The sequence below is a fragment of the Mobula hypostoma genome, chromosome 23, assembly GCF_963921235.1.
Source record: "Mobula hypostoma chromosome 23, sMobHyp1.1, whole genome shotgun sequence".
NCBI classification, from domain to species: domain Eukaryota; kingdom Metazoa; phylum Chordata; class Chondrichthyes; order Myliobatiformes; family Myliobatidae; genus Mobula; species Mobula hypostoma.
This window is the reverse complement of record NC_086119.1, coordinates 54,692,575-54,708,880: the sequence shown is the minus strand read 5'-3', so window position 1 is coordinate 54,708,880 and position 16,306 is coordinate 54,692,575. Positions and strand designations below refer to the sequence as shown.

At 41.3% G+C, this 16,306-nt stretch overlaps 1 protein-coding gene across 6 annotated transcripts in view; it reads left to right on the top strand.

Annotated features, from left to right (window-relative positions):
- LOC134336925 (protein CASP-like) overlaps nt 1-16,306 on the top strand; it is a 621,546-nt gene that overhangs the window by 296,640 nt on the left and 308,600 nt on the right. For all 6 annotated transcript variants that reach the window (XM_063031576.1, XM_063031578.1, XM_063031579.1 and 3 more), the window contains exons 11-13: nt 7,138-7,326; nt 9,382-9,440; nt 14,123-14,171. In XM_063031576.1, the coding sequence (XP_062887646.1) occupies nt 7,138-7,326; nt 9,382-9,440; nt 14,123-14,171 (297 nt within the window). The remainder of the gene's footprint in view (nt 1-7,137; nt 7,327-9,381; nt 9,441-14,122; nt 14,172-16,306) is intronic.

Genomic DNA, 16,306 nt, shown 5'->3' with positions numbered 1-16,306 from the left:
ATGCCAAAAAAATCTCAGTGCTAGACACCCAAGTATTTATGATTTATATGAAAGGCAAACATAAAAGCTTGGTTAGACCACACTTGCAATTTTGTTTTCAGCTCTGGTTGTCTCATTATAGGGAGGATGTAGAAGCTTTAGAGAGAGTGCAGAGATTTACCAGGATGCTTCCAGGACTAGAGGGGGGCCACCCAAAGAAGTTATTGGCTTTTTTACAATCGCAAGACACTGCTGTCTGTCCTGTCACTGAGTTGCTCATTGGTGGAGGAACTAGAAGAGCTGGACTTGGTGCAGACTGTGTTGCTGCCTGCTATAGAGAAGCGTTGGAGTTACGAAGGCAGCGTGCAGTCTAATAACAAGTGGTTGCCTTCGTCATTTTTCTTGTGATTACAAGACCCTGTTGGATATAGGTAAAATGTGGAATGCTACAAGCCCAGTTCATTGGTTTTATTGGCAGGGCCGATGCTGGTGATGCTGCGTGGCCTTAGATGTAGCATGGATGTGCCGCGTCATCACCTGTTTGCAGCCACTCAGGAGAGAATCATCTGAGTCGGTCCCCAGAGACAGTGTGGCATGATGCTCTGTTGGTGTCGGTGCTACTCTCCAGTGTTTGCTCGTTGGAAAACAAGTTGAGTTGTGGTCTGCATACTGCTGCAGGCTTGCCCTTGCCAACAATATTCATGGACTTGGGCTATATTTTTTGTGTGACTGAATGTTTACTGCTATCTTATAAGTCCCTTGTGCTGTGTATGAATGTTTGGTCTGTGTTTTGCACCTTGGACCTATGGCTGTGTTCATGGATATTCATGTATGGTTGAATGACAATTAAAACTGAATTTGATAGAAGTGTACTAGTTGATAAGAGGCATAGCTAGAATGGATAGCCAGAGAAGTGGGAACGGCTGATACAAGGGAGCATAATTTTCAGAATTTTGCAGGAAAGTATAAAGAGGATGTCAGATCTAATTTCGTTACTCACCTTCTTATTCTGGCTTCTTTATCCATTCTTTCCAGTTCTGATAAAGAGACTTGGCTAGAAACTGAGTGGTTATTGCTTTCCATAAATGTTGCCTGACCTGTGGAGTTCCTCGAGCATTTTGTGTGTGTTGTAATGTTCTGTGAAAGGCAATATTTTATGTTAAAGATTTCTTGCTGGTTGGAAAAGTGACACCAAGTGTTAACTAGGACTATTCAATGCCAGACATAGCCCGGACCTGGACTGTAGGCTGAATTCTGCTCTCAACATCAAGAAGTGAAAGTGCCGTCAATTTCTTAATGTTGAAGAAGTTTAGCCAGTAATGCTGGCTGTGCCACCAATGCTCCTATACTCTAATGAAAGTAATTTGAATGGGTAAATGGATAGAATGACTTATAATGGGAAAAATATAATATGTAGGAAAACAGAAGAAACAGATACATTTTTAAGTGATAAGAAACTAATAAGTGATAAATAATTGCTGTGAAATTCAGGATAACTCATAAATCACAAAATTGAATTGCAAATGCAGTTGATTGGACATTGATCGCAAAGGAATTTGAGTAAGAGGAAAGAAGTGATGCTGCTTTTGTATCAGGACCATATTGGAATTGGTTTGTTATTGGCACATACTGAGGTCCAGTGAAAAGCTTGTTTTGCGTACTTTTGATACTGATCAAATCATTACACAGTGCATTGGTGTAGAAGAAAGTAAAATAATAAGAGAATGCAGAATGAGTTATAACAGCTACAGAAGCAAAATCAAGTTTAATGTCATTGGCATTTGTCATGAAATTTGTTCTTTTGCAGCAGGAGTATATTGCAGTACATAGCAATAAAACTCAATTACAATAAGTACGGTTGCAAGAAAATGTTTGTGAACTCTTTGCAATTACTTGTTTTTCTGCATTAATTACTCATAAAATGTGCTCTGAATGGCCTAATTCTACTCCTGTGTCTTATGGTTTTAAGATCATAACGAGGTAGATTGTATGGTCATCTTATTGTACTAGGGGTTGATTCAATAGTATTACAACAACATGGTAAAAACTGTTCAAAAGTGATCTCCAGGCCTAAGGAAGAACATTATCTGGCCTGGATGTGATGCGGGTTAAATTCATTCACTTGATGGCAGAGTTGAGGGGCTTAAATATGATTGGAAATTCAGGAACAATTTCTAGGTCTTTTGCTCTAGTTTAGATGCTGTGAAATAGTGATTCTGTTTCTGTGTACCTGCTGAGTATTTACAATGTTTTGTTTTCATATTCTGCAGGGATTCAGAAATGCATGGAGTAGACTGTTCCCCTACTTTCCTAAGTCTGGAGCAAAGCTTCACAGAAGGGTCCACTATTTAGTATTAGGATGAAGAAAATTTGTATTATTCACATAGGGGGTTATAAATCTTTGGAATTCTGTCTCAGAGGTCAAAATCTGATTAGATTTAAGATCAACAGATTGTTGGGTACTAAGGACATTAGGCCGGAAGGTAAATTTGAGGAAGTTCAAGTTTATTGTCATCGAACTCTACATATATACAACCAAAGAAAACAATGTTCCTCCTGACCATGGTGTATCCACGATACACATATCACACACAACACAGAGAACAAAATATTACCTGCAATAAGATAGTGAAATACAATTCAAAATGCATGAGAAATGCACAGCACAGGTAAACAGTAAACAGATCGCTGTCCTAGTGACAAAACCTTGGTCGTGGCTAGGTATTCAATCGGCTCGCAGCCTGGGCTAAGAAACTGTTATCCAATCTGGTACCCCTCGTCCTGATGTTCCTATACCTCCTTCCTGATGGATGGGTGGCAAGGATCCTCATGAATGCCTCGGGCTCTTTGCATACGATGCTCCCAGTAGACATCACAGACAGGGGGTGGTAGAACCCAGTGATCCCCTCGGCGGGTTTTACTGTCCTCTGTAGAGTCTTTTGATCCAATGCCTGGCAGCTTCCGTATCACAAAACAGGACTATCGATGCTCCTGTAGGAAGTTGTTAGATTGGGGGCAGAGAGCCTTGCATGCCTCAATCATTTCTGTGTCTTCTTGACTAGTGAGGAGCTGTTGTGGTCCAGGTTAGATCATCTGTTATGTGCACACCAAGGAACTTTGTGCTCTTCACTTTCTCCACAGCAGAGCCATGGAGCCATTGTTGTGCAATGGAGAGTGGTCAACCCATGCCTCCCTAAAGGCCACAATTATCTCTTTTGGTTTGCCATGTTGAGACCCATGTTGTATTCTCAGAGCATTTGACAAGTCTCTCTACCTTCTCTCTGTACACCAAATCATCACTGTTGCCTACGAGGCCAACCATTGTTATCATCAGCTAACCTGATGCGATTTGAGGTGGATCTGGCAGTGCAGTTGTGAGTCAGCAGTGTGAACAGCAACGCTGAGCACACAGCCTCGGGTGGGGTGGGTGGGGAGCAGTGCTCAGCATAATGGAACCTGACATACTGCTGCCGACTTGGACTGACTGAGGTCTTACCATCAAGAAGTCCAAGATCCATTTACAGAGACGCATGTGAAGTCCCAACAAGGACAGTGTACCTACCAGCCTCAAAGGGAGGATGGTGTTAATCGCCGTCCTGGCGTGTGAGGCATTGTTTTCCAGGTGGGACAGGACAGAGTGGAGGGCCAAGGCACTGGTTCATCAATGAACTGATTTGAGCAGTCCAATGTAGACGAAAGGTGGGATTTTATATGGTCCATTGCCACTGGGCAGTAATCACTTAGGGCAGTTACTGTTGTTCTCTTGGGCACCAGAATTATTGTGGCTGCCTTGAAGTGGACAGTTGCAGAGATGTTAAAGATGTCCATTAAGACATTTATTAGATAGGCCGCACAATTTCTCAGCACCTGACCAGTTACGTTGTTTGGCCGCTAAGCTTTGCATAGGTTTACCCTGGCTAGGATCCTCCTCACTTTGGCTGCAGCCAGACAGGATGAATGTTCCTTAGGGGGAGAAGGGGGGTCTTCTTCACTGTCACATCATTCATTATGTCAGATTGTGTGCATGGAAGGGACTCAGCATACCAGGATGGGAGATGTCACTGTCATTGACAGTGCAGGATGGACTTTAATCTGATATGGTTTGTTTACATTGTGTCTGTAAATTTTCTGTGAGTACTTTCGCTTTGCCTTTTGATGGCATGGTAGAATGCAGCTCTTGCTGACCTTAGAACCGTTTTATTCCCTGATCCGAAGGCAGCGTCCCGATCCCTAAGCAGTGCACAAGCTTGTGCAGTCAGTCATGAAGGAAAATATGGAAACATAGAAAACCTACAGCACAGGACAGGCTCTTTGGCCCACAAAACTGTGCCGAACATGTCCTTACCTTAGAAATTACCTAGGGTTACCCATAGTCCTCTATTTCTCTAAGCTCCATGTACCTGTCCAGGAGTCTCTTAAAAGACCCTATTGTATTTGCCTCCACCGCCATCGCCAGCAGCCTATTCCACGTTCTCATCACTCTACATAAAAAACTTATCCCTGATATCTCCTCTCTACCTACTTCCAAGCACCTAAAAACTGTGCCCTCTCGTGCTAGCCACTTCAACCCTGGGAAAAAGTCTCTGACTATCCCACGATCAATGCCTCTCATCATCTTATACACCTCCATCAGGTCACCTCTCATCCTCCGTCGCTCCAAGGAGAAAAGGCAAGTTCACTCAATCTATTCTCATAAGGCATGCTCCACAATCCAGGCAACATAGAAACACAGAAACATAGAAAATCTACAGCACATTACAGGCCATTCACCCCACAAAACTGTGCTGAACATGTCCTTACCTGAGAATTTACTTAGAGTTACTCATAGCCCTCTATTTTTCTGAGCTCCATATAACTGTTCAGGATTCTCTTAAAAGACCCTATCGTATCCGCCTCCACCATTATCGTTGGCAGCCTATTCCACGCACTCACTCTCTGCGTAAAAAACTTACCCCTGATATCTCCTCTGTACCTACTTCTAAGCACCTTAAAATTGTGCCTTCTTATGCTAGCCATTTCAGCCCTGGGAAAAAGCCTCTGATTATCCACACAATCAATGGCTCTCATCATCTTATACACCCCTATCAGGTCACCTCTCATCCTCTGTCGCTCCAAGGAGAAAAGACCGAGTTCACTCAACCTATTCTCATAAGTCATGCTCCCCAATCCAGACAACATCCTTGTAAATCTCCTCTGCACCCTTTCTATGGTTTCCACATCCTTCCTATATTTGATCTGGGTCCTATATAGCTGCAACATTACCTCTCAGCTCCTAAACTCAATCCCATGATTGATGAAGGCCAATGCACCGCATGCATTCTTAATCACAGAGTCAACCTGCGCAGCAGCCTCGAGTATCCTATGGACTTGGACCCCAAGATCCCTCTAATCCTCCACACTGCCAAGACTCTTACCATTAATACTATATTCTGTCATCATATTTGACCTACCAAAATGAACCACCTCAGACTTATCTGGGTTGAACTCCATCTGCCACGTCTCAGCCTATTTTTGCATCCTATCAATGCCCCACTTTAACCTCTGACAGCCCTCCACACTATCCACAACACCTCCAACCTGATCAGCAAATTTACTAACCCATCCCTCCACTTCTTCATCCAGGTTATTTATAAAGATCATAAAGAGTAGGGGTCCCAGAACAGATCCCTGAGACACACCACTGGTGACTGACCACCATGCAGACCTGTCTACAACCACTCTTTGCCTTCTGTGGGCAAGCCAGTTCTGGATCCACAAAGCAATGTCCCCTTGGACCCCATGCCTCTTTACTTTCTCAATAAGCCTTGCATGGGTACTTTGTCAAATGCCTTGCTCAAATCCATATACACTACATCTACTGCTCTACCTTCATCAATATGTTTTGTCACATCCTCAAAAATTCAATCAGGCTCGTAAGACATGACCTGCTTTTCACAAAGCCATATTGACTATTCCTAATTATATTATGCCTCTCCAAATGTTCATAAATCCTGCCTCTCAGGATCTTCTTCATCAACTTACCAACCACTGAAGTAAGGCACACTGGTCTATAATTCCCTGGGCTATCTCTACTCTCTTTCTTGAAAAATTGTACAACATCCACAACCCTCCTATCCTTCGGAACCTCTCCCGTCCCCATTGATCATCGCCAGAGGCTCAGCAATCTCCTCCCTCGCCTCCCACAGTAGCCTGGGGTACATCTCATCCGGTCCCGGTGACTTATCCAACTTGATGCTTTCCAAAAGCTCCTACATATCCTCTTTCTTAACGTCTATATACTTAAGCTTTTCATTCCGCTGTAAGTCATCCCTACAATCGCCAAGATCTTTTTCCATCGTGAATACTGAAGCAAGGTACTCATTAAATACCTCTGCTCTCTCCTCCGGTTCCATACACACTATTCCACTGTCACACTTGGTTGGTCCTATTCTCTCAAGTCTTATCCTCTCGCTCTTAACATACTTGTAGAATGCCTTGGGGTTTTCCTTTATCCTGTCCACCAAGACCTTCTCGTGGCCCCTTCTGGCTCTCCTAATTTCTTTCTTGAGCTCTTTCCTGCTAGCCCTATAATCTCCTAGCTCTCTGTCATTACCTAGCTTTGTGAACCTTTTGTAAGCTCTTCATTTCTTCTTGACTGGATTTATAATAGCCTTTGTACATCACAGTTCCTGTACCCTATCATCCTTTCCCTGTCTCATTGGGACGTACCGATGTAGAACTCCACGCAAGTATCCCCTGAACATTTGCCACATTTTTTCCGTACATTTCCCTGAAAACATCTGTTTTCAATTTATGCTTCCAAGCTCCTGCCTGATCACCTCATATTTTCCCTTACTCCAATTAAACACTTTCCTAACTTGTCTGTTCCTATCCCTCTCCAATGCTATCGTAAAGGAGATAGAGTTGACCACTATCTCCAAAATGCTTTCCCACTGAGAGAGGAATAGGATCATATGAAATGACAGAGAAAGCTGAAAGGACCAAGCTCTTGCTTTTGTTCCTTAGCTGATAGGAATTAGTCACATTCCAGTGGAAGAATCTGTTTAGTTTTTCTCCTCTCTTAACTAGTAAACAAGAAGTGTGTTATTTTGTATGACTTAATAAAGATATTAAAGGATGCAAATGTATTAAATATGTCCTTTGGGTCCTGTTTATTAGGAACAAGCTATTGAAGTGTTAACACGATCAAGTCTGGAGGTTGAATTAACTGCAAAAGACCGTGAAATAATGCAGTTAGTTGAAGACGTGCAACGATTGCAGGCAAATCTGACGAAACTCCGTGAGACCTCAGCAAATCAGGTCTCACAACTTGAGCAGCAACTTACTGCAAAGAATAGCACACTCAAGGTAAAGGAATTCAAATATTTATTCGACTTTAAATAATTAACGGTTTTGTGGCAGATTTTGGACCATACTGTTTTTGAGGCTTTTATATTTATTTGCCAATTTCTAGCTTTGCTGGGCTTGTATTTCTTATAAGGAACAGCCGTTAATTGGTATAATCTACAACATAGCAATGTGCTTAGATTTACTGTTACAGAAATGCAATGCTGAGCAGTGGAAATAATTTTAAAGGAATTTGTAACTGGCAATCTACAGTGGCATGCAAAAGATTGGGCACCCCTGGTCAAAAGTTCTGTTGCTGTGAATAGTTCAGTGAGTAGAAGATGAACTGATCTCCAAAAGTCATAAAGTTAAAGATGAAACATTCTATTCAGCATTTTAAGCAAATTAGTATATTATTTTTGTTTTGTACATTTTTAGAGGGAAAAATCGGAAAGGAGCACCATGCAAAAGTTTGGGCACCCCAAGAGATTTGAGATCTCAGATAACTTTTACCAAGGTCTCAGATCTTAATTAGCTTGTTAGGGCTATGGCTTTTTCACAGTCATCATTAGGAAAGGCCAGGTGATGCAAATTTCAAAGCTTTATAAATACCCTGACTCCTCAAACCTTGTCCCAACAACCAGCAGCCATGGGCTCCTCTGAGCAGCTGCCTAGCACTCTGAAAATTAAAATAAATGATGCCCACAAAGCAGGAGAAGGCTATAAGAAGATAGCAAAGCGGTTTCAGGTAGTCGTTTCCTCAGTTAGTAATGTAATTAAGAAATGGCAGTTAACAGGAATGGTGGAGATCAAGTTGAGGTCTGGAAGACCAGTAAAACTTTTGGAGAGAACTGCTCATAGGATTGCTGGAAAGTCAAATCAAAACCCCCGTTTGACTGCAAAAGACCTTCAGGAAGACTTAGCAGACTCTGGAATGGTGGTGCACTGTTCTACTGTGCAGTGACACCTGCACAAATACGACCTTCATGGAAGAGTCATCAGAAGAAAACCTTTCCTGCGTCCTCACCACAAAATTCAGCATCAGTAGTTTGCAAAGGAACATCTAAACAAGCCTAATGCATTTTGGAAACAAGTTCTGTGGACTGAAGAAGGTAAAATAGAACATTTTGGCCGCAATGAGCAAAGGTATGTTTGGAGAAAAAAGGGTGCAGAATTTCACGAAAAGAACACCTCTCCAACTGTTAAGCACGGGGGTGGATCGATCATGCTTTGGGCTTCTGTTGCAGCCAGTGGCACGGGGAACATTTCACTGGTAGAGGGAAGAATGAATTCAATTAAATACCAGCAAATTCTGGAAGCAAACATCACACCGTCTGTAAAAAAGCCGAAGATGGAAAGAGGATGGCTTCTACAAGAGGATAATGATCTTAAACGCACCTCAAAATCCACAATGGACTACTTCAAGAGGCGCAAGCTGAAGGTTTTGCCATGGCCCTCAGAGTTCCCCAACCTAAACACGATCAAAAATCAGTGGATAGACCTCAAAAGAGCAGTGCATGCAAGACGGCCCAAGAATCTCATAGAACTAGAAGCCTTTTGCAAGGAAGAATGGGCGAAAATTCCCCAAACAAGAATTGAAAGACTCTTAGCTGGCTACAGAAAGCGTTTACAAGCTGTGATACTTGCCAATAAGGGTGTTACTAAGTACTGACCATGCAGGGTGCCCAAACTTTTGCTTCGGGCCCTTTTTCTTTTTTGTTATTTTGAAACTGTAAAAGATGGAAATAAAAAAGTAATCTTGCTTAAAATATTAAAGGAATGTGTCATCTTTATGCCTTTTGGAAATCAGGTCATCTTTTACTCGCTTAGCTATTCACAGTAATAGAAATTTTGACTGGGGTGCCCAAACTTTTGCATGCCACTGTATGCGTTTCATTGTTCTCACTTAGTGGGATGGTAGTCTTGTAGGAAATCTCATATGGTAATTGTTGAATAATTATTATCATTTACTTGGCAATGAATGCCGCGGGATATTACACTTTGTACTGTTGAATAAACACTAATTTTTACTACTTTTATCAACCTTTACATAAATTGTTTTGTCTATTTTTGAAGCAACTGGAGGAAAAGCTAAAAGAACAGTCTGACTATGAAGAAGTTAAGAAGGAACTGAGGTGAGTAATTTACAAAGTAGCTTCTCTTTGTACCTTTGGCAAAATAAAAGTGTGGCAACAAATTCCACAGACTTACCACCCTCTGGTTAAGGAAATTCCTCATCATCTCTGTTCTAAATGGACAGGCCTCTAATTTGAAGCTGTGCCCTGTGGTCTTAGATTCCCCCATCAAAGAAAATTTCCTTTTCACATCCACTCCATCTAGGCCTTCCAACATCCTCTATGTTTGAATGAGATTCCACCCCCACCCCCCTCCCATTCTTCTAAATTCCAGTGAATGCAGGCCCAGACCTTCAACTGCTGCTCATAAGATAACCCTTTCATTCTCGGAATCATTCTTGTGAACCTTCTCTGAACCCTCTCCAACTTCAGCACATCCTTCCTTAAAGAAGCAGCTCAAAACTCCCAAGCAAGGCCTCACCAGTGCCTTATATAGCCTCAACATTACATCCTTGCCTTTATATTGTAGTCCTTTTGAAATGAATGCTAACATTGCACTCGCCTTCCTCACCCCTAATTCAACCTGCAAATTAACCTTTCGGGAATCCTGCACAAAGACTCCCAAATCGCTTTGAAACTCAAGAGTTTTGAATTTTCTCCCTGTTTAAAAAATAGTCTATGCTTTTATTCCTTCTACCAAAATGCATGACCATACACTTCCTGACATTGTATTTCATCTGGCATTTCTTTCCTCATTCTCTTAATCTGTCAATAAGTCCTTCTGTAGCCCCTCTGCTTCCTCAACACTACCTGCCTCCCCCCACCCATCTTCGTATCGTAAGCAAACTTGGCCACGAAGCCATCAATTTTATCATCCAAATTGTGGACATACAATGTAAAAAGAAGTGGTCCCAACTCGGACCCCTGTGGAACACCACTCGTCATCGGCAGCATATCTTTATTCCCTCTCTTTGCCTCCTGCCATTCGCCATTCAGCCAATGCCCTATCCATGCTAGTATCTTTCCCTTAATACACTGGGTTCTTACCTTGTTTAGCAGCCTTGTGTGCAGCATCGCATCAAAGGCCTTCATTCTGAAAGTCCAAACATAGCCATACCATGTCTACTATATTGGTAAGCCCTTGTGATAATTCAGTTAGTTTTATTAACTAAACTGTGGAGGATATAAACAGATTAAATTGTCAGCTGAGCAGATGTTCCTTTAATGAATATCTTCATTCATGGATGGCAGCTAATAGTGTTGCCTGTCATATCTGGAGGATGGTCAAAGCTATGTTGATAAGAAGTTGTTGATGTTAGCAGTTAAACTGTAATATTTACTATGAAAATCTTCCCTCGTTTTTATTTTTTATTCCAGCATTGAGAATGCTTTAATCTGGAATTTTTTGTCCTATAAATCTTAACAGTGAAGAACAACTGATGTTTTCATTGCACTCTCTACATAAAAAACCATTCAAACATGCAGTGAGAGTAATTTTATATTTGATGATAGTTCGAAATTAATAAAATCAGAATATTCTGATTTGTTTATGCGAATAATTCAGTATTGTGGTCATTATCTTTAAACAGTCTTTTTCACAGTTGGCTAAATGTAGTGTTGACATAGTCATGGCAGTAGTGACACTGGCCTTTGTTGAAAATGTTCCATCTTTTCTAAGGGAAACAGGTTTTTATTGTTGGAGAGTCATATGGGGTCATATGTTTGGAGAGTACCATGGGGCTGAGCTGGAAGATAGTATTAGGTTGAGGAGAGATACTGAAGTGCTGGTGAAATGGGTTGAAAGCTGGAGTTTAATTCAGTCAAATGTGAGGTGATGCAGTTTTGGAGTACAAGTGAGGTTAGGGCATACACTATGATGGTCAATTTTTAAGGTTTATGGAAGAACAGAGGGACCTTGATGACATTCTGGAAGGTGGCAGTGTGAGTGTTCATTAGTCAGATATTGGATACAGAAATAGAAAGTTTATGTTGCAGCTTCATAAAATCTTGGTTAGACCCCTGCTGGAGAACTGTGTGTAGTTCTGGTCACCAAGGGACAGGAAGGACATGATCACACTGGAGAGGGTGCGGAGCAATTTACCAGGATGTCACTGAGAATGCAGCAGCTAATTTATGAGGGGAGACTGAAGAAGTTAAATCTATTCTCCTTGGATCAGAGCAGGAAAGGAAAGGCTATGAATTCGGTATATAAAATTATAAACAATGAGTATCTGAACTGGCTGAAACTGGGTAATTGATAGCCTTTAAGAGTTGAACATATTGAAGCCATGGAGCAAGTGCTGGGAGATGAGATTAAAACGGAAAGATACCCACTGATTGGTGTAGGCAAGTTAGGCTGAATGGCCTGTTTCCATGCTGTATGATTCTATGACTGAGTTTTATTTTGGAGGAGGTGTCTGTATTAACCATCCCTTCAGGCACCTCAGTTAAACATGTAAATGATGACTGAGCTCAGCCTCAAACACAAGTAACATCTTCACAATGCTGCCGTTGCAGAGACTTTGATTCTGGAGTTCAGTAGCAGATCTGCTGCTGCTTCACGATACCAGTGACCTGGGCTCAGTCCTGACCTCTGGTGCTGTTAGAATGGAGATTTCACATTTGTTCTGTGATTATGTGGGTTTCTCTGGGTAGCCTGGTTTCCTTTCACATCCCATAAAGGTTCTGGTAGGTTAATTGGTTACACATTGCCCTTTATATAGGTGAAAGTCAAGTTTATTGTTATATGCACAGGTACAGTACGTGTTTCCACGAGTACTTCTGTGTACAGGTTAACTGAAAAGTCTGAAGCAGTATCACAGGCCCATAGCATCATGTCAGCAGAATTCATAAGAAAAACAAATTAAGCACTATTTTTACAAGAGCAAGCACACTTAAAACAAACTAAAAACAAAGTCTGTTTTAGTGCATGCAAAATGATCAGACAGGTCAGAATGTTAAATTTTAGTGTTTAAGATTTTGCCCATTGGGGTTTCACCTACAGAATGGTTGAATGGAAGTAGCTGTTCTTAAACCATAGATATGGGACTTAACTCCGGCACATTAGTAGTTGCAAAAAGATGTTGTGGCCTGACTGGCGGGGATGTTTGTTTCAGGAACATCAGGGGGAGTTGATAGGCATTTAGAAGAGAGTCAGTTACATGGAGAGCCATCATGGACTTGACTAACCAAATGGCGTCTTTCCAACTGAAAGAAATTTGAATGGAGATGACGATGGTTAAATGACTTCATATTAGTCTTGCAGATTAAACCATAGGACATAGAAACAAAATTAGGCTATTCAGCCCATAGAGCCTGCTGCACCATTCAGTCATGGCTGATTTATTTTTCCTTTCGTTTTCTTGTCTTCTCCTTGTAACTTTTGACACCCTCACAAATCAAAAACCTATCAGCCTCTGCTCTAAATGTACCTGTATATTGAATTGCAGTGTCCTGGTCCACCAGGCAGCAATGATCCCTGTCTGGAGGCATCTGATACTTGGATTGCCTACAGCAAGCCAGGCACTGACATGTGAAAGTGTATTGTATTGCCTTAGAATAAACTGGGATGGTTTGAAGTGAACTGAGGACTCTATCCTTGCTGTAGTTTGTGTACCAGTTCAAGGATATTATTCACCAGTAAATCAATATTCATCAAGGCTTTGACAAGCTTCCTCATGGTAGGCTGCTATAAGAAGGTTAGATCACATGTGAAACAGGGTAAGCTAGCCACTGATGCAAAATTAGCTTGGTGGTAGGAATAGAAGGGTGGTACGTCAAGGTTTGATTTGTCATCTGTATTAAAGAATTTGAAGAAAATATAGATAGCCTGGTTAGTAAGTTAATGGATGACTAAAACTGTGGGATAGTAGATAGTGGAGAAAATTGTGTTGGGTTAGAAGCAGGGTCTAGATCAACTGGGATTGCGATCCAAGGAATGGCAGATTGAACTTAACTCGCAGATATAAAGTGTTGCATTTTGGAAGTTAAACCAGGGTAACGAATGACAGAGCCCTAGAGATAGACATGGAGTTCTCTAAAAGTGGTGATACAGGGTAGACAGGATGGTGAAATCTGGTATGACATACTTTATTGGTCAGGGTATTGTGTACAAGAGCTGGAAGGTCATGTTGTAATGGTACAAATTGTTGGTACTCCAAAGGTGTTTGGAGTATATTGTTCACTATATATAGAGAGGGATGCCATTAAGTTGTAAAGGACTCAGAAATTATTTCAAGAATCCTGTGACACTGAAGGGCTTAATTATAAGAGATGGGTAGGGCTGCTTTCCCGGAACAAAGGAGGCTGAGGGACAACCTTATAGTGGTATATATTCAAGATTGTTTAATATCACTTCCAGTACACAAGTGCCTAAAAGAGAACAAAATAATTGACACACACACACACGGTAGCTTATATAAGAGGATTGAGTATATCTTCACAGAGTGCCGCTTGGCACATAACAGTGATTGATAAGATGACTGATCACAATGGTTTTCCCAGGAGCAAGTTTTTTTACACGTGAATTGGTGGGTATGAGCTGCCTGGGAAAGACGTAGAGGTGGGTACAATTACATTGTTTAAAAGAAATTTAGAACATGGGTAAGAAAGGTTCAGCAGATATGGGCCAAATAGCACTAGTTCAGTGAAGGTATCTTGGTTGGCATGGAGCTATTGGGCTGAAGGTTCTGTTTCTATGCTGCAACACTTTCTGATTCTGACTCTTTTCCTATCATTTCCAGTATCTTGAAGTCCATGGAATTTGTACCAGCAGAGGGATCTGGAGCACAGGTATGTTCTTTTCTAATCTTAACAGCCGAATGTGAGGTATATTATGAGAACATGTTTGTCAACAGTATCGCTTAGTATTTTGGTAGATGTTCACCATTTCAAAGGAATGATTTTAGGCTGGGGTGAGAACATCTGCATACAAAGAACAGATGATTTTCAGTGCCAGATTTAAGATGTTTAGGATTTTAGCTGTCTCCCTATGGAATTTGAACAGACTGGTTTGTATTCGTTTATCTCTACCCAATCAATGCCGCTTTGCTGTGAAAGACACATTTCAAAATTTAGCCCTGGTGGTAAACATTAAATTCTACAGGACTACCAGAACTCAAAGGGAAGAGTTTTAGAGCCACTGCAACTACCAGTTTTCATTTAGGTCTGCATATTATGACATATGAATTTACAAACATATTATTTCAATTATCTATCGTATTTTAATTTTGTTTCTAACTTTCTGACTACTGTTCCCATCAGCTATTTTTAGAATTTATTAGATTATTGCAATAAAAGCTGCATTTATTTATTTGAAATTATTTCTAATCACATATAATACTGTAATTTTGTATGATTAAAAAGGCCGGAAATTTGATGTAAATTCATTTATTTTTGCACAATTTGAAAGCCTCACAGAAACTAAGTGATTTTTATATTATTAGTAGGTGAGATAAATTTGCAGAACATTTGCATATATGGTCATCACTATTTGATAATTTTTGTTGTCACAAATCTAATAGTGTATTAGTCTATGATTTTTTTTCTGTAAAATCAGTGATAACATTTCTACAGGCCATTTTTAACAGAAATTATAATATTGGTACTCTGGCCTTCAGAGGTGCAGTTTGTTTTTTATGCATTTTGTTTTGTACAAATGTACATACATCTGCACGTAAGCTGTTTCTTATATCATTTCCTGTGTGGATTAATTTGGATTTTGACATGAAGCACATGGTGTACAAAGACATCCATCTCCAACCCCTTTTTAATTGCCCTTGAAGCAGCAGTGTCTTTTCACAAATAACATCTCATTAAAACCCCTGAAGGAAGCTTCCGATTCAGGTGATTTTGAGAAGGTATTTAACTCCCTGCCTAGCTTTGTAGACATGCTCTGAGAGTGAAAGGATAACTCTTCTTCAAAGGCATTGCCCGCTAACTGGAGACACACCTTGAATGCCATATGTCAGCTTCCGACATGAGCAATGGCAGTCTTTGAGCCTGGAAGTCGGGTCAGAATGTGGCCTTTCGATTGTGTTTTCGCAGCATTCCAGCAAAACCACAATTAGCGTGGCCACAGCACGGGCCTGCACCAGAGCTGAAGTGGCAAGTATGAAATCAGCGTACACTAAGTGCCAAGTTGAAATGCGAATGGAGAATGTACATACAGATAATGGAGAAAGCTCATACAGAGGCTACACTGAGTGTCCTGAAGGAGGAGAGTGAAGCTGAGGCTGCCTTATCAAAAGCAAATGCGTATAGGAGCTGCAGCTGACTTAGACAGTGGTGATCGTCCCTTTAGGAAGGTGGCTGAAGAACCAACCATTAGTGCAAGCCTTCAATTATGACATGATTGCTCAACAGAGGATGAAATCAAAGCAGCAGTCAAAGATGGGAACTAACTTCCTGTCATACTTCACACCAAATTTTTATCCAGTCCTCCAGTGTCTGCATCCTCTGCTGCAGATTCAAACCCAAAAAAAAGATGAGCTCTCATATAAGGCAGGAAATTTAAAATGCCCATGGTCACCTAACTTGGAAATGCATGGGTGGTCACCACTTAATAAAAGTACACAAGGGCTGAACAGTGCACCAAGAGCATCTGTGGACCACCTATCAACGGAACCAACTGCACAGCCCTCACTGGCTGCATCACGCTGTGTGATAAATCACCATTGGACAATAGTCTGAGTGAGATGCTGAGGCAAGCCAGAGAAGCCCTGAGGCAGAGTCCCACCTCCCTCTGGTGCTCCTCCCCCTTTTCTTTCTTCCATAACCTTCTGTCCCCTCCTATCAGATTCCACCTTCTCCAACCCTTTTTCTCTTTCACCAGTCAACTTCCCAGCTCTTGATGTTACCCTCCTCCCCCCTTCCCGTTTTCACCAGCAGCTTGTGGTTCATCATCCGTTCCCTCCACTTTCTTACTC